The 24,120-nt window shown below is 39.4% G+C and overlaps 5 protein-coding genes and 1 long non-coding RNA gene across 6 annotated transcripts; 4 read left to right on the top strand and 2 right to left on the bottom strand.

Annotated features, from left to right (window-relative positions):
* The first annotated feature begins 490 nt into the window (after window positions 1–490).
* LOC141622096 (protein STRICTOSIDINE SYNTHASE-LIKE 10-like) lies at window positions 491–2,027 on the top strand. Its single transcript, XM_074438182.1, has 3 exons — window positions 491–932; window positions 1,109–1,375; window positions 1,453–2,027. Exons 1-3 carry the CDS (start codon window positions 676–678, stop codon window positions 1,895–1,897), a joined length of 969 nt encoding a protein of 322 aa, XP_074294283.1. The 5' UTR covers window positions 491–675; the 3' UTR covers window positions 1,898–2,027.
* Window positions 2,028–7,355: 5,328 nt separating this feature from the next.
* On the top strand, window positions 7,356–7,733 carry LOC141590712 (protein STRICTOSIDINE SYNTHASE-LIKE 10-like). Its single transcript, XM_074411280.1, has one exon. It carries the CDS (start codon window positions 7,356–7,358, stop codon window positions 7,731–7,733), a length of 378 nt encoding a protein of 125 aa, XP_074267381.1.
* Window positions 7,734–8,859: 1,126 nt separating this feature from the next.
* On the top strand, window positions 8,860–9,798 carry LOC141590722 (protein STRICTOSIDINE SYNTHASE-LIKE 10-like). Its single transcript, XM_074411290.1, has 2 exons — window positions 8,860–9,177; window positions 9,510–9,798. Exons 1-2 carry the CDS (start codon window positions 8,921–8,923, stop codon window positions 9,796–9,798), a joined length of 546 nt encoding a protein of 181 aa, XP_074267391.1. The 5' UTR covers window positions 8,860–8,920.
* A 2,844-nt stretch (window positions 9,799–12,642) lies between these two features.
* Window positions 12,643–13,833, bottom strand: LOC141622193 (uncharacterized). The gene is made up of 2 exons (XR_012532904.1): window positions 13,088–13,833; window positions 12,643–12,935 (listed from the first exon to the last, which is right to left on the bottom strand). It is a non-coding gene; the product is annotated as an uncharacterized LOC141622193 (long non-coding RNA).
* Window positions 13,834–14,173: 340 nt separating this feature from the next.
* LOC141590740 (protein STRICTOSIDINE SYNTHASE-LIKE 10-like) lies at window positions 14,174–15,913 on the top strand. The gene is made up of 4 exons (XM_074411305.1): window positions 14,174–14,241; window positions 14,669–15,069; window positions 15,566–15,617; window positions 15,853–15,913. The coding sequence occupies exons 1-4, from the start codon at window positions 14,174–14,176 to the stop codon at window positions 15,911–15,913; spliced, it is 582 nt and encodes a 193-aa protein (XP_074267406.1).
* Window positions 15,914–17,350: 1,437 nt separating this feature from the next.
* On the bottom strand, window positions 17,351–17,955 carry LOC141617233 (histone H4). The gene has a single exon (XM_074434419.1). The coding sequence runs from the start codon at window positions 17,859–17,861 to the stop codon at window positions 17,550–17,552; it is 312 nt and encodes a 103-aa protein (XP_074290520.1). The 5' UTR covers window positions 17,862–17,955; the 3' UTR covers window positions 17,351–17,549.
* Between the last annotated feature and the right edge of the window lie 6,165 nt (window positions 17,956–24,120).

The raw sequence follows: 24,120 nt of genomic DNA on the forward strand, positions 1-24,120 counted from the left end.
CGCAACCTAAACCAACATGATGACCTATCCCAACCAGACTATATAATGTCTACAAGTGACCCGGAAATGGCACTGCGTAAGGCGAAAGCCTATATGCAATGCAAGGGTGTTCGGCTGTTGACATCAATGTGATTGAGTTATGAGTAGGGTATAAGCAGTTTTCATTTGATGCTAGATGATATCTCTATTTCAACAACTTTTTTACTTCATCTTACAACTTTTTTTACGGCTGCCAAAAAAAAAAACAAATAAAAAACAACTTTTTTACTTTTATTGGCAGGCATTCTTGGTCTTTAGATCCCGTATCCACTAACTTAAACTTAAGTTTTATAAGTTCTGTTGAAAAAGGTTAACTTAAAAAAAAAAAGGCCTTATATGACATAAGACAGAAGTATCGTGATAATAAGTCATGAGTATACGAATTCTCGTTCAAAGAATCAGAAATATGTACGTACTTTTTGTACTTTCATTGTTTTCCCAGTGAAGAAGGTTAGAAGATAGAAGGAAGAGCAAATGTAAAGCGACATAATGGTGTATTAAAATGAATCTCCTAGACGTGACAACTTCTTCTTTCTCAATTCTGATTTAATTAATATGAAACTATAAAATGCAACAAATAAATCAAGATCCTCAACATTTCTTTCCTTTTCTCCTTGTTTTGCTAGTTGGTTAGCCATGTTGGTATCAAAATACATAGTGTTCACCCTTAAGTTCATATCTTTAATGTTGTTATTTAATGAACTCGTATCTGTCTCCGGTGAAACAAAAACTTATGTAAAACTTCCATTGGGTCGAAATCAAACCGGTCCCGAAGCCATAGCTTTTGATTGTAATGGTGAAGGTCCTTATGTTGGAATCTCCGATGGTCGAGTTCTCAAATGGAAAGGACCTCATATTGGTTGGACGACATATGCAGTAACAGCTCCACATAGGTACTTTTTTTTCTTTTTCGTTGATGATACCTTTATTAATCGTGGATTTTTGGATCAGACGATTTTACGTGTAAAACCACAGACTATTCGGGTGAAACATCCTAGACTACTTTATGAGAAAATTCCTGCACATTATTTCGAAACCAAAATTTGATGTAATTTTAATTATTTAATAGGCCGAATTGGTGTAACGGACTCGTTGGTTCTCCATTGGAGGAAGTATGTGGAAGGCCACTGGGATTAAGGTTCGATATGATGACTTGTGAGTTATACGTAGCTGATTCGAGCTTTGGATTAATGAAGGTTTCTCCTGAAGGCGGTATTGCTTCTTCATTAGCTACAATTGCTGAAGGAGTTCCATTCGTGTTCACAAATGGCTTAGACGTCGATTTTGTGAACGGAATTATCTATTTTACAGACACTAGCACCAACTATCATCGATGGTATGTACTCATCCCTTCATTCGTGATTTGAGTTCAAACCCCGTCAGCATTAAAAATCTTGTAAAATGTATTTACAGGGAAGCTTTGGAAGCGATTAACAACCGCGATCAAAGTGGAAGATTTATGAAATACGACATAAAGACTCGGGAAGTGACCGTGTTACTTAGAAATCTCTATTTTGCTAACGGAGTTGCATTAAGCAAGGACAATGATTTTGTTCTTGTAGCTCAAACTACAACCGGAGAAATTCTCAAGTACTGGCTAACCGGTTATAAGGCAGGATGTTATGAAGTGTTACTTCAATTAGACGGAAGACCCGATAACATTAATCGAGATGGAAAAGGTGACTTTTGGATAGCAGTAAGATTGTCCAAATCAATCAAAATTAACCATCTTGGATATATATTAGAGACTATAGATGGTGACGAGATTATTAATCCTAGTGATGTTTCTGAGTTCGATCGTCGTCTTTGGATTGGTTTTGTTGATCAACCTTATATTTATCACACTAAAATGGCTTGATTTTTAAAGTCGATTTCTTGCTTTTTCCTTTTTCTTTCTGATGGTGTATACGATATTTGAGATTCCACCTGTATAATCTCTTCAGGTGCTTTATGCCTTTTATGAACTCCGGTCTCCGGATAATGATCGATGATTAGCCTTTGGAGGGTGACGAGATTGTTAACCTCTTGATGTTTCCGAGTACAATGATCATCTTTGGTTTGAATTTTTTTGTTATAACAGAAGTGAAAAATAACAAATAAAAGAACAATAATGATTTTTTTTTTTTTTTTTTTTTTTGATTAGGTAAGAAAACTAGGTTGATCCTCTTTGGTATGACCAACCTATCTCATCCTTTCGAATGAGGGAGGTAAGTTGAAGCCACCGGCTATCAAACCACCTCGAAAGAGTTGGACATGAATGTCCAACTGAAGCCATGAAGTCAGCAACCTTATTGGCTTCACGAAAGCAATGTTTAATTATCACTTCATCGAAAAAATGAAGGTCTAATTTCACATCATTGATAATACTAGAAATTTCCCACGGAATTTGCCAAGTTCCTCAAATCGAGTTAATAACACATAAGTTATCACCCTCCACAATTAACTTTGAGATTTCTAAGTATTTAGCTGCTAAAATACCTTCTTTTAAAGCAAGTGCTTCCGCAACAAGGATACTATTGGATCCGCACTTTTTTGCTCCCAACAAAACGACTTTACCATTGTGATCTCTTATAGAATATCCTAAAGCAGTTTTATTACCTTCTATTATCGATCCGTCAAAAATTAGCTTTAGAAAACCGTTTGTAGGTTTTTCCCACCAAATCTCTTCTCGGGATTGTTGAGATCTTTAAATCTAGTCACATTCCATGTCTTAGTGCTATTATTACATAAAGTAATAAGATTGCTGATACTTAAATTAACATTATTAAAGATAATATCATTTCTATGGAACCATGCATTCCACCAAATAAAAATAATCTTTATAAAATCATCTTTTGGAATTAAATCTTTGAGATAATTAAGTTTCGTTAGAAAACTTTGACTTGTAATAGTATCATAATTTGACAAAAACTCGTTGAAACTAATAATGTTCAGGTCTTGGATGACAGACCCAATAAAGGGACATTCGTAAAAGAAATGATCTTTGTTTTCAATAGGATTGTTGCACAGAACACAATGAGGTGGGACATCAATATGACTCTTGAGAAGTCTACTTTTCGTTGGAAGGCCTTCAACACAGGCTTTCCAAAGAAAAATTTTCAATTTAGGAGGAATATTCAATTTCCAAATCCACTGAAATTCACATTTGACAAGAGCTTGATCGAACAAACCTTGCGCTAACCAAGTTGCTGTTTTGGTAGAGAAATTTCCATCTACGGACAGCACTCTAATAAGGGTATCTGGAATATCATTATGTGGCACTGGAATGTTAGTAATCTGATTAACAATATCGTTATTCACTAAACTGGATAATTTACAAACATCTCAATACTTGTCTAAGGTTATGAAATCTTTAACCAAAAGATTAAGATCGCGGTTACTATCATCATCAACCATTCTGCTTGTAAGTGGGTGTGAAAAAACCCAATTATCAGACCAAAACTTAGTGTTGCTACCATTACCTACCTGCCATCTCAGTCCTTTTCTAAATAGAGTCTGAAGACTCATTAGTTTACGCCATTGCCAAGAAGAGCCTGAATTAGGCTTATGATCAAAAAGTGAACAATTTCTCAAGTATAATTTAGATACCACTTTGACCCAAATACTTTCCTTATCCATAAAAATTTTCCATAAAAGTTTCATTTGGAATAAGAATCCTTCCCAGCGTTCTCCTAATTTGGTTGGTTGGCATAAAGTTTGTTTACCAAAGTCGGTTGGTGGTTTAGGAATTAAATCTTCTGAAGCAGCTAATAATGAATTTATTTGTTATAACAGAAATAAAAAAGAACAAATAAAAGAAAAATAAAGACACAAACGCACAAATTTACGTCCACATGGTAGAAGGGAGAGAGTTTTATTAATATGTGAGAGTTTTCAGATTACAGATTCAGATGGTATGACTGTTAGGTAGAGGCTATATAATAAGACCTAATACAAAATGACCTAATAAAGGTCCAAAACAGACCTAGCCCAATAACTGATACGGTCAGCGAGACCCCCGCATAGTCGTTCGAATGACGACTAACAGAATCAAGGCACAAACCCAACATTATTGATCATCCTTAAATGGCTAAATTTTGAGAGACAGTCCTATTTTTTTTTTTTTTTTTAACGAGGGAATCCGCAGCCGCTATTTTCGGGGCGTACTAGGTAAACCCTCGCGTGTACGTAATAGCTTGCAAACCACGTATACCAGATAAGCCACCCGAGGGTGATAGGCTCGAAGTCTATTAGGCATGGACTCATGCCAAGAATGATCCACAAGATTTTGCTCTTAGAGGGGCTTAAACCTGGGTTTCTTGTAAATTTCACCCAAGTTTTAACTACTAGACTCTACCCTTTCGGGCAACGTCCTACTCCCTCTTATTCACAATAAACCTCCCATTTTATTTTGGCACAAATATTAAGGAAATACACTATCCCACCATATAATTAAATTTGGACCACACAAATACACTACCCCACTATACAATTAAATTTGGACCACACAAACATTTACCAAAAAAGAAAATAGGGAAGTTATTGTGAATAGACGGAAAAGGAAATAGGGAAGTTTATTGTGAATAGGAGGGAGTATTATATTAGCTGTCACATGGACTCACATCTCATATTAGTTAGTTTCTTGTTTTCATACAACTCGGGGTTGCTTGTTAAGATGAATGTTAGATATTAGCCATGTAATTTTTTTTTAAAAAAAATTCCTGGCTCAACTTCTTTCGTATCTCTTGTAATTTTGTTCTACGGATACCGTTGTAATAATTCAAACTAATGGTGATTATTTAAGGGTTATTTCATAACAATAATCCATCTTATTGATGATCTGCAATAATCATTCCATTCTATCAATAATCTCAATTAAATCAAACCTAAACACCTGCTATTACAGCCCGTGCAGATTTTGCACAGGTATAAAACTAGTATTGTATAGAAGAGTAATTTTTTTTTCTTTTTGCTAATTTAATATGAAGTCATAAGAGGTCTTAGCCAAGTAATTTTATTTAGATCCATACTATTTTTGTAATTTTGTAAGAGATCTTAGCCTAATAGTTAAAACGGAAATATCGTAATAATAGGTCACGGGTTCGAATCTTTGATTAAAGAGTCAAAAATATCACTTTGTGTACTTCCATTATTTTCCCATTGAAGATGGTTAGAAGATAGAACGAAGCGCAAATGTAAAGCGACATAATGGTGAACTAAAATGAAAATCCTCAACGTGACTTCTTTTTCTTTCTCTCTTCCAAATTAATATAAAACCAAACAATGCAGTAAACAAATCAATATCCTCCTTGTTTTGCTAGTTGGTGGTTAGCCATGGCGGAATCAAAACACATAATATTCACCCTTGTATTCATATCTTTAATGTCGTTTAATGAACTCGTAGTTGTGTCCGAAGAAACAAACATTTATGTTAAACTTCCGTTGGGTCTAAATCAAACCGGACCAGTAGCCATATCTTTTGATTGTAAAGGTGAAGGTCCTTATGTTGGAATCTCCGATGGTCGGATTCTCAAGTGGCAAGGACCTTATATTGGTTGGACGACATATGCAATAACAACCCAATATAGGTACTTTTATTTTTCTTTCATAATCCTATATTAGTTGCGGATTTTTGGATCGATTTTACAAGTAAAACCACATATTATCTCGATCAAACACCCTATACGACTTTATGAGAAATTTTCTACACGTTAGACGGACATGACTAAGGTAACAATTGGCCATTTAACTTTGTATATTGGTGAAATTCCAATCCTTATGTTTTATTTGTACAACCAAATTAAACGTCTTAACTTGAACTAACAATTAAATTTAAAGTTGCTCTTTTTTTTTCTTTTGGTTTAACTAAAATCTCAGTCAGAGTTCATTTAATTGCTATAAAACAACGTATAATATAGGTAGCACGGACCCTCCTTCAACCAGTCGTCTTGTGTCGGACATCGACATTCGTCGGACACGCGCCTAAATGTGTCAGACACCCATAAAGCCGTGTCTAACTTTCTTCATTTATTTGAGCACGTGTTCAACGAGTGTCCATGATATTTGAACATCATTTGAGGTGAATGATGTTCTTTAGACGAGAAGTGAGTTGCCGAAAGAGATTGATTAGAAGAAGGGTTTGGGTGGAAAATGAAAATGAGTTATAGTCAAGGCCAAGTTTTACCTTCACTTATTTAAATTTAATATCAAATACTTTTACAAAAATAAAATCGAACGTTCATAAGTTTAAAATATATATTTTTTTTTAATTTAAATAACGTATGCCGTGTCCTAAATTTAATAGGATGACTTGAGTGCTACAAATGAAATCTAATTAGGAGCTTAACTTCACACATAACTACATAAGTAAAGTTAAGGGTGTATTTAGTCAGTAAATGACTATACAACCAGTTGTATTGATTGTATAGAAAAGAACCAGGGCTTTATAATGTGTTTCCTTAAGCTTAGACCTATAGATTAAGAGCTTTGTTTAAAAGAATCTGAGCTCCATTATAAAAATATTGAACTTAAAAAATTATAATGAAACTCAAAAATAATATATATAAGCTTAATTAGATTTTAATTTTTGACATCAAAAAATTAAAATATAAATTAAAAATTATAAGAGCTCGAAAAAAATACACATAAGCTCAATTAGATTGGTTATAGTTGTACAATACTCTTTATAACCAGTTGTGTACTTGTGTGACAGTATTTGTGTATTTAGTCAAATTAACAGTTTCATACTACGATTCATATTAATTGACAAAAAACACTTATTTTGGGACCAAAATTTGATGCAATTGTATTTATTTAATAGGCCAAATTGGTGTGACGGAGTTGATCATTCTCCATTGGAGGAAATTTGTGGAAGGCCACTCGGGCTAAGGTTCGATATGATGACTTGTGAGTTATATATAACTGATTCGAGCTTTGGATTAATGAAAGTTTGTCCTGAAGGTGGTATCGCTTCTTCATTAGCTACAATTGCTCAAGGAATTCCATTCGTGTTTACAAATGGCTTAGACGTTGATCTTGTCAACAAAATTGTCTATTTTACAGACACTAGCACCAACTACCATCGATGGTATGTACTCATCCCTTCATTCGTGATTAGAGTTCGAACCCCGTCAGCATTAAAAATCTTGCAAAATATCTTGTTAAATGTATTTACAGGGAAAATGGAACCAATAAATGAAATTGGAGGGAGTAAAAACTAAAGAAATGACTAGGACGGATGATGTATATATTAATTTAATCTTGTAAAATGTATTTACAGGGAAGCTTTGGAAGCGATTAACAACCGCGATCAAAGTGGAAGATTTATGAAATACGACATGAAGACTCGGGAAGTGACCATTTTACTTAGAAATCTCTATTTTGCTAACGGAGTTGCATTAAGCAAGGACAATGATTTCGTTCTTGTAGCTCAAACTACAACCGGTGAAATCCTCAAGTACTGGCTAACCGGTTATAAGGCAGGATGTTATGAAGTGTTACTTCAATTAGACGGAAGACCAGATAACATAAATCGAGATGCAAAAGGTGACTTTTGGATAGCAGTGAGATTGTCCAAATCAATTAAAATTAACCATCTTGGATATATATTAGAGACTATAGATGGTGACGAGATTGTTAATCCTAGTGATGTTTCTGAGTTCGATCATCGTCTTTGGATTGGTTTTGTTGATCAACCTTATATTTATCACACTTAAATGGCTCAATTTTAAAAGTCGAATTATATTATATTAGCCGTCATATCTCATGTATTAATGAGAGACAGTCTCTCAGCAACCTTATGGTAATTCAGACACAAATTATGGGTGATGGTAATCTCTTTAAGGGCTTGTATAATCTCTTCAAGGGCTTTATGAACTCCGAATAATGATTGATGATTAGGCTTTAGTTCTATTAGGTTATATCATTAGTAACGCGCTATTCGTATAGAATTTCGAATTTGGATTGATTAACATATGATTTCACTGTAGTACTTTCATATATGTGAAGTTGTCTTATACACACGCATCTTATCTAAGTTGATCGATATGGCCACAATTTTAACTTTTTTGAGACATTATAAAACTTGTTATTTACCGCAAAATAATAACTAACATTAAATTTGATTTAAGTTTCTAGCTAGGAACTATTTATGTAAGGAGTTTTCATATCTCGTATTGTAATAATTCAAATTATGGGTGATTGAATTCATTGAAAGGTTTGATTATTTGATTTAAGTTTCTAGCTAGGAACTATTTATGTAAGGAGTAAGTCGCTAATATCCTCTTTACTTTTGTAGAATACGTAATTACAGAAACAACTCAACAAGACATAGCAGATAATGCAATGTTAACATGCAGGCCCGTCTAAGCCTAGGCGCTCTATGTGCAATGGCATATATCACTATATCAGTAATGGAATATACCCTTTTATTAGCATAACACTCGTTATTTTTGTCGGTTGGTAGCACCTTCATGTATGTAGACCAAAAATATACGAGTAACCATTTGTCATCGACTCCTTGCGTTGTGGTTGCTTACCCGGTCCTTTTCACAAAATATATATTCCATAAAAAATTACTTTTACAATTTCCTCACACAAACCATTAGTTTTCTAATTTCCCCAAGTATCAATTGAAAGAGTCAAAATATGTACTTTTTGTACTTCATTGTTTTTCTATTGGAGAAGGTTTAGAAGTTAGAACGAATAGAAAAATGTAAAGCGACATATTGATATATTAAAATGAATCTCCTCAACGTGACCTCCTCTTATTTCTCTCGAGTCTCGTCCAAATTAATATAAAATCATACAATGCACCAAACAAATCAAAATAATCACAACACATACTTTAATTTATTTGCTTTTCCTCCTTGCTTTGCTAGCTAGCTGGTTAGCAAGCCATAACATGGCGGTATCGAAACACATAGTGTTGACCCTTGTGTTCATGTCTTTGCTGTCGTCTATTGAACTCACCGTCGTCTTAGGTGAAACAAACATTACCTATACCCTCTTGCCTTTGGGTCAAAATCAAACCGGACCCGAGGCCATAGCTTTTGATTGTGAAGGTCATGGTCCTTATGTTGGAATTTCCGATGGTCGGATTCTCAAGTGGCAAGGACCTCATATTGGTTGGACCACATTTGCAGTCACTGCCCCAAATAGGTATCTTTTTTTTATTAAACTTTTAGATAAGACGATTTTACATACAAAATGACGCGTATTTGGGTCAACACCCCCAAACTGCTTTATATGAAACTTTACGTACATTGTTAGTTATAAATGTACAAAACATATCATGTACGGGTTCCATACTTCCATAGATATTGTTAAAAGCTTGATAATTAGATATACGAGTTGATCTAATTATCAAGCTTTTAACAATATGGACCATATGGAAGTATGGAACGCGTACATCACTGGTAAAATTAGTCGAACTAACATAGTAACAGTTCCATACGACGATTCAAGTTGACGTAATTCTATTGATTTAATAGGTCGGATTCGTGTAACGGGGTTGTTAATAATGCTTCAATGGAGAAAGACTGTGGCAGACCACTAGGACTAAGGTTCAATATGGGAACATGTGAGTTATATATAGCTGATTCCAGTTTCGGATTAATGAAGGTTGGTTTTGAAGGTGGTGTTGCTTCTTCACTAGCTACAATCGCCGAAGGAATTCCATTTGTGTTCTTAAATGGCTTAGACGTTGACTTTGTTAACCAAGCTGTCTATTTTACAGAGACTAGCACCAACTACCATCGATGGTACGACTATAAAGAATAGGGTTAAAGTATAATTTGTATTGATGAATAAACAAGTGTACAGGAGGAGAATATATACTAAGTTACACCAACAGTAAGCTAAAACTATGCTAACAAGAAGCTAGGAAATAGGATAGTTACAACAACTATATTTGACTAAATACAAGATAATGATTATAATAAAACATGTGCTAATTAGGTAGTTGTAGTTGATAGTACGTCGGACTGTGAAGTAGCCTTGACTTCGGTATTGACTTCGACTTTAGTATTCATATTATTAACATTCCCGCTCAAGATGGACGGTCGAAGACGAAGACCAATCTTGGAAGATAACTCAAGGAACCGAGGTTTATGAAGGGGCTTCGTAAGAGTGTCGGCGAGCTGGTCCGTTCCTTTAATATGCTGGATGCGAACAGTACCGTGACGGACTTGTTCCTTGACAAAATGAAAGGCCATGGCAAGATGTTTCATTCGAGAATGAAACACCGGATTCGCGGAGTAGTGGGTGGCACTGAGGTTGTCACAATAAATAGACGGAGCCGTGACAGTAGTAATACCAAGTTCTTGAAGAAGCGAATGGAGCCATATTAATTCAGTGGTCGTGGCAGCAACAGCACGGAACTCCGCTTCCGTGGACGATTGAGAAAGAGCACGCTGCTTTTTAGAAGACCAAGAGATGGGATTTCCACCCAAGTAAACAAGATACCCAGTGGTTGACACATAATCCGAAGGATCACCGCCCCAATCGGCATCACAATAAGCGTGAAGACGGAGTGGGGATGAATTATGAAAGTGAATGCCAAGATTGAGAGTGCCATTTAAATAACGTAACAATCTTTTTAATGCAAGCCAGTGAGTATGTGTAGGATGTGTTAAAAATTGAGCTAACTTATTAACGGGAAACGCAATATCGGGTCGTGTCAACGATAGATATTGGAGACTGCCAATAAGTGCCCGGTAATCTGTTTCGTTTTCGACGGGTTGAAGTGGCTCGGCCAGAAGAGGCGGGTGCGAGACCATGGGGGTGGTGGCGGGTTTACAATCCTGAAAGTTGTATTTGTGCAGAAGATCCGACAAATACTTGGTTTGATTTAAGTGAAGGCCAGTTTTCGTAGGTGTCACCTCGATGCCGAGGAAATATGAAAGAGGACCTAGGTCCTTTAGAGAAAAAGTGTTAGACAGGTGAGAAATAAAATTGGTGATGTGGTCTCGGTTAGGTCCAGTGACGATAATATCGTCAACATAAACAAGAACAAACAACTTAATATGTGAATTATTTAAAATAAATAATGACGGATCCGAAACAGAGTTTCGAAAACCATGTGTGACGAGGTGAGTTTTAAGCGACGTGTACCATGCTCTCGGTGCTTGTTTGAGACCATAGATAGCTTTTTGCAGTTTGCATACGTAGTCGGGTTTTTCCGGGTTAATAAACCCGGGTGGTTGAGTCATAAAAACCGATTCTTGTAACTTACCTTGGAGAAAGGCATTGTTAATGTCCAATTGATGAAGGTGCCATTTCTGAGTAACTGCAATAGTCAAAATAAGACGAATAGTTGTAGGCTTAATTACCGGACTAAAGGTTTCCGAGTAGTCGATTCCGGGTCGTTGGTGAAAACCTTTGGCAACAAGTCTTGCTTTGTGTTGTTTAATGCTTCCATCAACGTTGTATTTGACTCGAAACACCCATTTACAACCAACAACATTGGGGGCTTGGGTTTTTGGGACAAGAGTCCAGGTTTGGTTGCGTAGTAGAGCGTTGTGTTCTTCGGTCATGGCATGACGCCAACGTGGGTCAATAAGGGCTTGTTTGGTAGTAGTGGGAGTGGTATGAACCGAGGTAAGGGTGGCCATTTTGGCGGTTTTAAAATACTTGGGGTTTGGTTTTATGATGTTGTTACATAGCCGGGTGACAGCACGAGGGGGTGGTGGGGGTGGTGGGGGTGGAGGGGGAGAGGAGGCAGGGGAGGTGCGAGTAGGAGAGGGAGTTGTGGGTGGGTTATTAGGGCCGGAGGAGGGTTCGGGATTGGGAGCAGGGGAGCGTGGTGACAAAGGTGAGGAGGGAGATGGCGTGGGGTTCGGGTTAGGAAGTGTGGCAGTAGAGGTTGAGCCGGCAAAGGGAGGTAGGATGGGTAGGGTTAAGGTGCACCATTTGTCCGGAGAGGGTAGAGTAGAAGGAGGCAGCTGGGTGAGCTCGACAAAAGGGAAGTCGGTCTCAACAAAGCGGACATGACGAGAGGTGTAGATTCTTTTAGAGACGGGTTCAAGACAGAGATATGCACTTTGGGTCGTAGAATAGCCAACGAACACACATGGTTTTGATTTGGGTTCAAGTTTATGGTTGTTATAGGGTCGGAGCCATGGGTAGCATAGGCATCCAAAAGGTCGGAGTTTTTGATAATTGGGGTGCTGATTAAAAATAATTTTGTAAGGGGAATCGTTTTGTAGGGTGGTGGATGGCAGACGATTAATTAAGTAAGTGGCAGCGGAAAAGGCAAGAGGCCAAAACGTGAGTGGCATATGAGATTGAGTGAGGAGAGCAAGACCCGTTTCAACAACATGACGATGTCGGCGTTCGGCAAAGCCATTGTGTTCGGGAGTGTGAGGTGGAGAGGTGAGATGGTTTATTCCCGAGTTAAGAAGTGTTGGTGTAATCTTTGTGTATTCGCCGCCGTTGTCAGAGTAAAATTGTTTTATAGGTTTCTGAAAATAATTCTCGACAACGGCTTTGAATTGATTAAAAATGGTTAAGGAGTCGGATTTGTTTTTAATTGGATAAAGCCAAAAATAGTGAGAATAGTGATCGACAAATATAATATAATAACGAAAGGAATCGTGTGAAGGTACTGGTGAACACCAAACATCCGAAAAAATGAGGTCTAGAGGAGCAGTTGACGAAAGTGTAGAATTGGAAAAAGAAAGCTTGTGACTTTTGTTTATTAGACAAGCATTACAGTGCAAGAAATTTGAAATGCGAAAATTAAATGCGGAATTAAGTAATTTAAGAGTAGCGACGGAAGGATGTCCTAAGCGGTTGTGCCACAAGCTGCTAGGGGTGGAGATGGCGGAGTGCACGCTAGGCTTTGGTGGAGACGGGTGCCATTGATAGGAGCCTTCATGGTATGGCCCTAGAAGAAGGTTCGCCCCCGTCGAGATGTCCTTAAAAACAAAAGAAGTTTGTGAGAAAATAGCAGTAGCATGGTTGTCAAGGCAAAATTGAGAAACGGAGAGTAAATTGCGAGAAATAGTTGGGACAACAAGTACATTATTAAAAATAAGAGTATGAGTAGGAGTAGAGATAGAGTATGAACCAATGTGTGTTATGGGAAGAGACGAGCCATCCCCAATAATCAAGTCATCAGGTCCATCATAGGGTTGATGCATAGAGAGATTTTGGAGATCGTTAGTGACGTGGTGAGAAGCGCCACTGTCAATAAGATAAGAGGAGGAGGGCTGTTGAGACACGGTTGCAGTATGGGCATAAGGTCGATTCTGGCGAGGTGGGGGTGGGGGAAAGACAACATTAGGATAGTCACGTTTGAAATCGGGGCAGCCGCTAATGACATGACCCGTAGCGCGACAATATTGGCATTTCCCACGAAAGGGTCGTGGCTGGTTGGAGTTGTTATTGTGGTAGGGCTGGTTGCTATTGTTATTATTGTTGTAGTATGGTTGCCGTGGTGAGTTGGAGTGATGGGTTGGTGATGGAGTGGACCGAGACTGATTAGGGTGAGGACGGTAGGTGGCGGCATGGGCCGAAGGTGTGAAGGTGGTGGTGTTCGGTGTTTGTTTGCCAACAATGAGTTCCTGATGGATAAGTTTCTCATGGAGGGCATCAAATGTTATGGGTACGTCACGAGCACGGACGGCATCGATGACGGGTTTATATAGGGTTTGATCAAGGCCATCTAGTATTTGGGTTGTGATGTCTTCATTGTCAACGGGTTTGCCGAGTTGAGCAAGGGTGGCGGCACAGCTTTTTATTTCAAGCATGTAATCGGATATCGATTTGTCACCATGGGCTATGTTTTTCAGTCGGTTTTTGAGTTGGAGAATGTGGCCACGGGACGGGTTGGCATAGGTCGATGCAAGGAGAGTCCAAGCATCATGCGATGTGGTGCAGTCGAGTATTATTGGTGCAACTGACTCGTGAAGTGTTCCAGCAATTGCACCGAGAATAAGTTGGTCTGCCGCTAAACCAAGTATTGTAGGCTGGGTTTGGGACGGGTTCAGGGTTGGGTTTTTCAGAGGTGGCAGCGGGTGTGGTGGTCTTTGAAGGCGGGTTGGTGGAGCCATCGAGGAAGTGAAATAAACCGAAACCTTGGAGGAGTCGGGTTATTTGGAAACGCCAAGAGCGATATGTTGTCGGAAGTAGTTTTGAGCAGGTTGGGAATGAAATGGAGATGAGGGGTTTGTTGGGTTCGTCAGTGTTTGGAACGAGGTTGTTGGAGGTTGCCATGGATGAGTGTGAGTCAAATACAATAGTGATGAGAAGGAGAAAGGGTAGGATCGTAGGTTGGAATGATACCATATAAAGAATAGGGTTAAAGTATAATTTGTATTGATGAATAAACAAGTGTACAGGAGGAGAATATATACTAAGTTACACCAACAGTAAGCTAAAACTATGCTAACAAGAAGCTAGGAAATAGGATAGTTACAACAACTATATTTGACTAAATACAAGATAATGATTATAATAAAACATGTGCTAATTAGGTAGTTGTAGTTGATAGTACGTCGGACTGTGAAGTAGCCTTGACTTCGGTATTGACTTCGACTTTAGTATTCATATTATTAACAACGACTACTCCCTACGTCTCAATTATTTGTTTAGCTTTGATTAAAAGAAATGTTCCTTACAATGAACATCTTGTAAATTGTATGTACAGGGAAGCTAGACAAGCGATTAACAATAGCGATGCAAGTGGAAGATTCATGAAATACGATATGAAAACAGGGGACGTGACCGTGTTGCTTAGAAATCTATCTTTTGCTAATGGAGTTGCATTAAGCAAGTACAATGATTTTGTTCTTGTTGCTGAAACAACGGCTAACCAAACTCTCAAGTATTGGCTAACTGGTTATAAAGCAGGATCGTATGAAGTATTTCTTCAATTAGACGGAAGACCAGATAACATTAACAGAAATGCAGAAGGTGATTTTTGGATAGCTCTAAGAATGGCGAAATCCATCAAAATTAACTATCTTGGAGTAATATTGGAAACTTTAGAGGGTGACGAGATTGTTAACCCGAGTGATGTTACTGAGTTTCATCATCGTCTTTGGATTGGTTATTCTGATCAACCTTTTATTTATCACACTTAAATGTTTTGAATTTGGGAGCCGATTTTGTGTCACATCTCCTGTCATGTAAGTTTCGTGTTTTAACACAACTTTTCTTGTGTCGACAGTCGAGTGCTACCTTTAAGACATGTTAATTAAAATAAAAGGTCCAAAGGTTCTCAAATGCTTGTTTGCAAGTCCTTGTTTTCTCTTTGGTGATTGTTGTAATAATTTAAACTATTGGTGATTGAAATGTTTGTTTATGATTATTGATTTAATGTTCTTTGGTACTGGAATACAGTATTATTTATAATGCGAACTAGTTTCTATCAATTTTTTAAACCCGATAAAACTAATTTAGAATGACCAATCCGACAAGGCTGACAACTCGAGACTCAAATTGATCTATCCCGATCAGTTGGGCTTTGATTGTTCAGCAAGTGTAGCAATTTATTGAAGAATCTGAAAAAGAAAAAAGTTAACTTTGCGCTTTGATTGTTCAGCAAGTGTAGCAATTTATTACCAGAGTGAACCAGTCATTGTTATGCAACGCTGGTAATAACGAATATGGCTGATTAAGAAGTCGCCTTTCGTCTTTGAGGCTTGCACTTTTACACAATCTTCTGTCACTTGCAAAATCCAAAGCACCAATGCACCTCGATTCATGCTGTTTATTTTCTGATACTGATCTTGCCTGTTAAAATAGAGCTGATTTTGTAAATATTTTGACTTAAACAGCATTCTATTGCTTCTGAATGTCACTATATAGTTGAAATATTCTGTTGTTCAGGTATATGTACCTATCTTGTTTAATTGTTTATTGCTCCAGCAAACATGGAAAATCTGAATGAGTAGCATGCAAGGACTTTAATTGACTGAATCTGTCATAGACTCATAGCACAAAACTTTTGTGTAAGACTTGAGGAATGTGGGACGAGATTGAGAGGTAACGTAAAGGGATATTCTGGTGAGTGGGGAGAGGAAGAGGCTCGATGAGGACATGAGGTGGGATGGGCCGGTGCTAGAGGAGGGAGTGATTAAGATGAATGTGGATGTTGGGTGGAGGGTGTTTGTACATTGCAGTATTGCACACTGCAGCTTAGAATTTCAGCCATTTGTTTTTGTCATGTAGGTGAGTTTACAATGCTAAATTCGCGGATACAGTAAAAGAAGCAAGTTCCTGACTATGTTACTGATTTTCCTACTTGGATGAAGGCAAAATATACACTATCCAGTTATGTGAGCAGTGAAGGTTGGAGAAAAGGTGCAACGGAGAACGTCGGTAGCATTGCTTAAATGCTTAAATGTTCTATGTTATCTGATATACCTGAAGTTTTCAAAATACAGAGGTTTATGGTGACTCATATAGTCCTGTACTTGTGTGACTCTGAGGCTGTCATTCACAAAATCTCCATATAAGGCAGTTTACTGAGAATATCAGTTTGGGGTTGTATCTGTGTTCAGGAGCATGATTCACCCAAGAACGGCCATTCTAATACATTGTTGTACTCCGCGAAGATATTGACACTGTTTCGTCTTAAATCCTACAGTTGATTTCCAGAAATGATGATTATAACAGAGCAGAATACACTAGATGACCCAAGGCAAAGGAAGCCTGATATACCAATGCAAACGAACTGCTTGGTTTGCAGCCAAAAGTCAGGTTGCCTGAAGGCCTTCCTCTCATGGAAGACGACTCCCATCTTAGACTCAACATTCTCAGGGAGTGATGAGGATCTACTACGTCTTTCTAAATGGAATGTCGACAGGGAGCGAGGAGACTTACGAAAACGATTTTCAAAGCAACAATATCATTTCAGGAGTCCGAAAACACATCACCAGAGAACATTAATCTTTCATTTTACTCATCCTTTTATACAACAGTGTATTAATTAATACACAGAAAACAAAGGAATGCCATTAAAACTTCAAAATCAATGGAGTAACTAATTATACGAATAACTCATAATGTCGCATTCATTTTCATGTGCTTTAATGCATTTTCAATTTCTGCATTTTCAAGCTCAAAAACACTTCACAATTCCAATTCCTTTATACTCGAATTTGAAGTACACAGAATATCATCATAACGAACAAACAATTCGGCGTTCGTTTAGATACAGGAACTCTCAATTATTTGATCATTAGATTGTTCTGCAGATGAATTTGAGCTAGCTCAAACCAGAATTAACATACTTAAATCGAAATTAATCAGCAATTGAATCAACCCAAATATAACAACTGCTGAACATTGAAGAAACAATTAAACGTGCGGAAGAAAACAAGAATTAACAAGAACAAGATATTCATTAATCGAAACTTTAGGTAATAACACTTGCTTCAATTACATTAACCACATCATCAGCATCAACTACTACGATTACTAATTTACTAAAACCAAAACCAGAACGAACAACAATTGAAACTAATTCCAGTTCCACAACGTAACCCTAGAAAACATAACAAACACCTAATTGATTAATCAAATTAACCTCCGAAACCGTAGAGAGTTCTTCCTTGCCTCTTGAGAGCATACACAACATCCATGGCGGTAACAGTCTTCCTCCTGGCATGCTCAGTGTAAGTAACAGCATCACGGATGACATTCTCTAGAAAAATCTTAAGAACGCCACGTGTCTCCTCGTAGATCAAACCACTGATACGCTTGACACCACCACGGCGAGCTAGACGGCGGATGGCAGGCTTGGTGATACCCTGGATGTTGTCGCGGAGCACTTTACGGTGTCGTTTCGCTCCTCCCTTTCCTAATCCCTTTCCTCCCTTTCCTCTTCCTGACATTTTTGTTGCTGAATAAGTTTGTTTTTTTGGAGAAGAATTTTTGATTTGAGACTTGGGAGATGAGTTGTGTTTTGGATGAGGAAATGGGAAAGGTGTGGGGGGGTTATATATAGGTGTGGGATTTTGTGAAGGTAGAAGGAGCGATCCGTGTGAGAGGGTGAGGAGTGTTGTGAGACGTTGATTGTATTTTATCAAGGGTCCAGAATAGATGAGAGATGGTGTGCGGATTGAGAAACTGTGTTTTTCACATTTGGTTTGGCGGGAGAATTGCGGATGAAACACGCGCTTGATATTTCGATATTGGGACATTTTGGGGGGACTTATTTTAGAATTACGGTTTCAAATTTTCTAATTTTCAATTTCCCGCAAATAGTGAAAGTGTTACCAATGGTCCACAACTTAATCAAATATCAAACCTTTTAAAAGTTCATCTAGTTAATGAAATTATTTGGGTCTAAAATTAAGAAAATGTAGTATTTTTTTTTTTGAAAAGAAAAACGCTTCATTAATTCGGTAAATCAAGAGAGTCAAGCGTAACAAAGGGAGCGACACGCTCCGGAATCGACCCCACCCAATACCGCGTCGAAAAGTCAGTCAGTATTAAGTGTGCCATTTCATGAGCCACAACATTCCCATCTCTACGAGTGAAACTAAAAAGAACAGAAGAAAATGAACTAGCTAAATCTGAGACGACTTTTCCAACACTACCAAAGTAATTTGATGGGAAGCTTTTCAACTTGGGCATGGTTATCAGAGCTAAGCAATCCGACTCCAGAACAACTTGATCTAAACCCATTTACCTCGCAGCATTCAAACCAAATTCAGCAGCCATAGCTTCAGCAATTTTCGGCCACCACTTGTTTCACACCTATCCGCTCCACACTCCCCTTAAAATCCCGTATCACCATTCCAAGTCCGCACCCCATCTCCCCCATAATTGTTGCATCCACATTTATCTTCCAGTAGTCGTCCCTAGGGGATCTCCAAACAACCCTTTCCCTTTCAGTCACGCGGTGGTCAGATTCCCGATAAGGTTGTGCCTTTGTCCACGCTTCCCAAAAACTCTATGCTTTCTCCAACACAAGCTTTGGATCCACTCTAACATCCCCATGGTAGACTTCATTTCGATAAGTTCAGCAAGCCCACAGGGTTACCAAACAACGGCTCAACTCATCCCCTTTCAACCTCCTCATAACACCATCGACCCAATCCACCAAACTGCTTACTAACTTTACCGAGTTGACCTCCTCTTCCATGCTCCCAAACTCCCACATCTTTTGAGCGAACGGGCAGTCAACTAAAGCATGGACATCCGTTTCAATGGCACTTAGACATCTCTGGCATGTCGGGGCAGCAGTTACAACCCGTTTTTGGACATTGAACCCGCTAGGCAAAGCCCCTTTACATGCTCGCCAAACAAAATTCTTCACCTTCGGAGGTAACTTAAGCTTCCATAAGAGCGACCAAAAAGAAGAATTCGTGCTCGAGCTTCCTTCTCCCAGTGTGTTTCGCTTTTGTTCACAAATAAAATGATACCCGGATTTTACCGAATATGAACCATCTTTTGTATATGCTCAAACAAGCTTATCATTCTCCTGCAAAGAAAAAAGCGGATTCGAAGAAATTCACGAACCTCAAAATCATACAGATGTTGTCGCAGAAGCTCCTCATTCCAAACCTTCGGTTCGCCCACCCACCAGTCAGCCACCCTACTCCTATTCATTCCGCTAATTGGGGAAATTAACCTAGAAGAATCATTCATTCCGCTAATTGAGGAAATTAACCTAGAAGAACCTGAACTACACCACGCGTCTTGCCAAAAACGGACTCTACATCCATTTCCAATTAGCCATCTACTTCCCTGCTTGAAAATTGGAAGAGCTCCCATTAAGCTTCGTTAAACAAAAGACGGGTGGTGTCCCAAGTGTGCTTCTAAAATATTACCCGACGGATAATAACGAGCCGATAAAACCCTTGCCACAAGAGAGTAAGGTCTTTCTTAGAGTCGCCATAATTGCTTTGTAAGCATTGCTAGGTTGAAAGATTTAAAACTCCGATAACCCAAACCGCTATCCTTCTTTTATCGACACATCCTCTCCCACACTATCAAAAAAAAATTGTCATTTCTCACCGCTATGGCCCCACCAAAATCTGGCTAAAGCTCCCTCAATTTTAGAGCATAGAGTGGTCGGAAATTTAAATAACCCCATATAATAGGTAGGAATCGATTAGCCTATGGCCTTTATAAGGATTTCTCTACCCGAATACGAGAGTAGTTTTTCCTAAGAAATAGAGTTTTAGTGATTTCAAACTGTATATTAGACCGCAATTTTCATACATTGTATGGAGCTTGATTTGCAAGTCATGACAAGCTACAATGCAAATTCATAAGAAATCTTTTAGTGCTTTATTATAACTAGTGTAGATCCCGCGCAAATGTGCGATAAATATAGACCTTTTAATTTTTAGTGTATTAGTTATATATTTTAGATTTATATCTCGCAAAATTTTATAAAAAATAACTAATACTAAAATTAATCAAAAGAATTGAATAATTTCATGAATTGTGTTTTTTATGAAAATATTTTAACTACATCAATTTTTTAAAAAAATCTTTTTTCATCACGAAGTTAATAATAGGAGATACAGTTTTTATGTATAGATTATTTTAAATGAAAATCTAATTTGTTTCCATATATAAGTTTGACCACTTTTGAGGGAAAACTTTAGAGAAGTAGTATTCTCTCAGTATATAGGAGGATTTATACTTTTAAAATTTGCACCTCATTAATATTTATCAGTTCACTGCATTGTATTTTGATACGAAACAAAAAAATTGAAATGGAAAACTAATAAAAAAATGTATGTAGGTTGTGAATTTTTTTTAGTGAATGTTTTTTGTCACGAAGCTAATAGTAAGCATGTGTCAAGTTATTGTCTACAGTAATAATTATTGCATTACTGAAAAATTTAGCAACTTATACTTTATAATTTAATATCAATTTTATTTTATTTTAATGAAAAAATCATAATTACGAATTTATTTAAAAAATTAGAGTTTATTTATAAGAATTTATTCATTGAAAATATAATAATGTAATGAAATTTTTTTTTATTTATTACCTTATTTAGCTAGATGCTTTTTGGAGGGAAATTAAGAGATTTTTTTTCTCTTAGTAGTAGGGGGAATTTATACATACAAATATATTTATCACAGTTTTTCTCAGTATTTTGAGTAGTTATATAGGCGTTAATTATCCCAAATCAAAGTTGATTCTTATTCCTAAGCTAACAACTCGGGGAGAAAAATACGAGTCCACATTAGTTGACTGTTAAGCTCACAAGAGAAATAAGAATAAGTCAACTAAAACCTCGTTAACATAACGGGTCATCTCAGCTCATCTCGCCACATCGAGCCCTTTTAAGACCAGTTCAAGAACCCGTGTAACGCCACTAACGTCCCAACCCAACCAGCTCTGGCCAAGCCGGAGCCAAAGGTTCCCAATCTATCCCGCTCCCTTAGTTGGTCCACGCCCGACAATAGGGAGCCCATGTCGCTCCATCCTATATGTCGTGCCCCCACCTACTTACCCCCAGTCCGACCCAATGGCTACATTTACAGGGAGATTAACTCACCTAAATCATCCAACATATAATCTCATTAATTTGTTCATGTGTATATAGTGATTACGCAATTGTTCTATTAAAATTTGCACATAATTATTACTGATGGGGCATATTCTGTGCCCGCTGACCAAGTCAACATATTGAACGAGGTCAAAGATATCCACAGCAAGCCAATGACTTAGACATCCCAGCCGATGCAGCCTTTCGGCCTGCCAGGCTGGGTCTCGGCATGGCAACCTACCAGCCGGGGCACATACCCGCGTACTCATATCCAAGAACCCTCGGCATGGAGTCAACCAGGCTCGCCGGCCTGCCATAGGTCCCTCGGCCGAGGGTAGATCAGTCTTTCCACCTGCTATGCCACTTGGCCCACTTGGCCACTACGTGACAAAAGGTAAAAGTCTATAAATACTCCTCAATCCTCATTGAGGAAGGGATCCAGAATCTAACCTAAGAACCACTTAAATTGGTATTATCTCTCTCATCTCTCTACAATACACGTCATCAAGCAACATTCTACTTAATCACAATAAGTTCACTGACTTGAGCGTCGGAGTGAGTACGCTTGGCACAAAGCCAAGCCCTCGGTTGCTCATTGTTGCGGGAGAGGCCGAGGAGAGCAATCAAGGTTAGAAGAGGCATTATTCGACAAAGCTAGCGTGGTAAACAAACCCGCTTTAATTCATACCCGAACAATTGGCGCCGTCGTCGGGGGAACAGATACTAGAAGCTAGTCATTCCCAAACACAAAAAAAAAAAAAAAAAAAAAAAAAAAAAACCCACCCAACAAGCTAAGAAGATGTCAAAAGAACAAGAGGTGTTCGTAAATCAAGAGCCCCTCCACCCGGATGATACCGTCCACAATTAGGTTGTGCGGCCCTCCACCACCGGGATAATTCAACCGGAGTTCGGGATGCCAATAATGCCGATACGCCGCCGCCCGCGCCGACCAGTCACCGTCATGGGGCGTGTGGTTGATGCAAAGAAAGTCCGAAGCGCTCCCGGACTGATTGTCGGCCGCAAGCTCACACATCACACCGACAAGAGCGGCGGGACCCGTCCAGGAAGTTAGGGCCCAAAAGGTGACTCCGAGAAACCTGAACGAAGCACTAAGAGAGGCCGAGCCTACCAAGACGCCGGGGAGCCCGAGTGTCGGTGGTAGAACTAAGCCCTTCCCGCACTCGCGGAAGGACGATGTCGCCGCGACGCCCACGAGGCATGCCCCGGACGAGCGAAAGGAGTCCGACTCACCGAGTCGGAGAAGGAGTCCGACTCACCGTAGTCGGAGAAGGAGTCCGACTCACCAGAGTCGGAGAAGAAGCCCTTCCCGCCACGGGGAGAGGGGCCGGACTAAGGATGCGAGGAGCCGATCGCCGCGTGTCATTAGACACGTGGTCAGACAGCCCCTCAGTGCCTACGTCCTAGAGACCCAGGTGCCGCCAAAGCTAAAGCTACCATCTATATCATACAAAGGAGAGGGCGACCCAACCGATCATGCCGAGGCTTTCGAGTCTCACATGTCGGTGTGGGAGCAACCTGACGAGGTCTGGTGCCGAATTTTCCCAACGACCTTGGTTGGAATGGCGCAAAGCTGGTACAAGGGGCTACCCGATGGGTCGGTATACTCCTATTCCGACCTAAGAGACGCGTTTTTGGCCCAGTACTCTACCAATAAAAGGAGAGCCGTTGAGACATCGGATCTCCTGACCATCAGGCAGGAGGGAGGCGAGTCACTCCGAAGCTATGTGAAGAGGTTCGATGCCAGGGTTCAGCAGATTAGGGAGCCGAACAAACTAGCGGCCTTCGCACTGATGAAAGGCCTCCCCAGAGGGGACTTGAAAAACGAGCTCATCAAGTGCGGTGGCCTGAGCCTTGAGTCCGCCAGGAAATTGGCCGACCAGGCCATTAAGGTCGAAGACTATCACAAAATATGGATAGGCCACGGCGAGGCCGGGCACTCAGAAAGAAAGAGCCACCGGGAGGACAAGCCGGATGAAGGGCGCCGTGACAATAATAGGTCGCGGACCGACAGGCCCGCCGCCGAAGAGAACCCGGCGGACGCGGGGGAGTTCAGTCCGTACTACCATAAGAAGTACAAAGATCACACCCCCCGGTCGTATCGGCCGCCGAGGTCTTCTCCCGAGCGAAACGAGGGGCGAGAAGTGGGAAAGGCCCCCAAACCTAGGGGGACGGTGACACGAGCCATCTTTGTGAGTACCACGGCCACACCGGTCACTTAACCAACGACGCCGGCATTTGAAGAATGCCATTGAAGAGCCGATCCGAAAAGGGAGCCTCGGCAAGTATATTGCCGGAGGCCAAAAGACTAACACCGGTGGCTCAGATAAAAAATCCGTCTTTGAACGGATAGGAACAATTCATGTTGTCATCGGGGGAAACGAGAACGGCGGATCCGCTCGCGGACACAAACGGCACCTGAACGGACTGTATCAGGCCGTCAACTTCGTGCCCACTACATCGGCCCGCGCTTCCAACATCCCGAACATAACTATTGGGAAGGAGGACTACGAAGGGATCATCGCCCCGCATAGCGACCCACTCGTAGTCCACTTAGACATAGCCAACCACCTGGTCATGAGATGCCTGATTGACACGGGTGCTTACACGAACA

Source organism: Silene latifolia, chromosome 1 (assembly GCF_048544455.1).
Source record: "Silene latifolia isolate original U9 population chromosome 1, ASM4854445v1, whole genome shotgun sequence".
NCBI classification, from domain to species: Eukaryota; Viridiplantae; Streptophyta; class Magnoliopsida; order Caryophyllales; family Caryophyllaceae; genus Silene; species Silene latifolia.

Bases quoted from the DNA above. Each gene is read 5' to 3' on its own strand.
- LOC141622096 (XM_074438182.1), top strand. From the start codon at position 676: ATGTTGGTATCAAAATACATAGTGTTCACCCTTAAGTTCATATCTTTA. The intron at 933-1,108 runs GTACTTTTTTTT...ATTATTTAATAG, and splicing joins GCAGTAACAGCTCCACATAG to GCCGAATTGGTGTAACGGAC. The intron at 1,376-1,452 runs GTATGTACTCAT...ATGTATTTACAG, and splicing joins AGCACCAACTATCATCGATG to GGAAGCTTTGGAAGCGATTA.
- LOC141590712 (XM_074411280.1), top strand. From the start codon at position 7,356: ATGAAGACTCGGGAAGTGACCATTTTACTTAGAAATCTCTATTTTGCT.
- LOC141590722 (XM_074411290.1), top strand. From the start codon at position 8,921: ATGGCGGTATCGAAACACATAGTGTTGACCCTTGTGTTCATGTCTTTG. The intron at 9,178-9,509 runs GTATCTTTTTTT...TTGATTTAATAG, and splicing joins GCAGTCACTGCCCCAAATAG to GTCGGATTCGTGTAACGGGG.
- LOC141590740 (XM_074411305.1), top strand. From the start codon at position 14,174: ATGGAGATGAGGGGTTTGTTGGGTTCGTCAGTGTTTGGAACGAGGTTG. The intron at 14,242-14,668 runs GTGTGAGTCAAA...TTGTATGTACAG, and splicing joins TTGGAGGTTGCCATGGATGA to GGAAGCTAGACAAGCGATTA. The intron at 15,070-15,565 runs GTTATTCTGATC...TTGATTGTTCAG, and splicing joins TCATCATCGTCTTTGGATTG to CAAGTGTAGCAATTTATTAC.
- LOC141617233 (XM_074434419.1), bottom strand. From the start codon at position 17,861: ATGTCAGGAAGAGGAAAGGGAGGAAAGGGATTAGGAAAGGGAGGAGCG.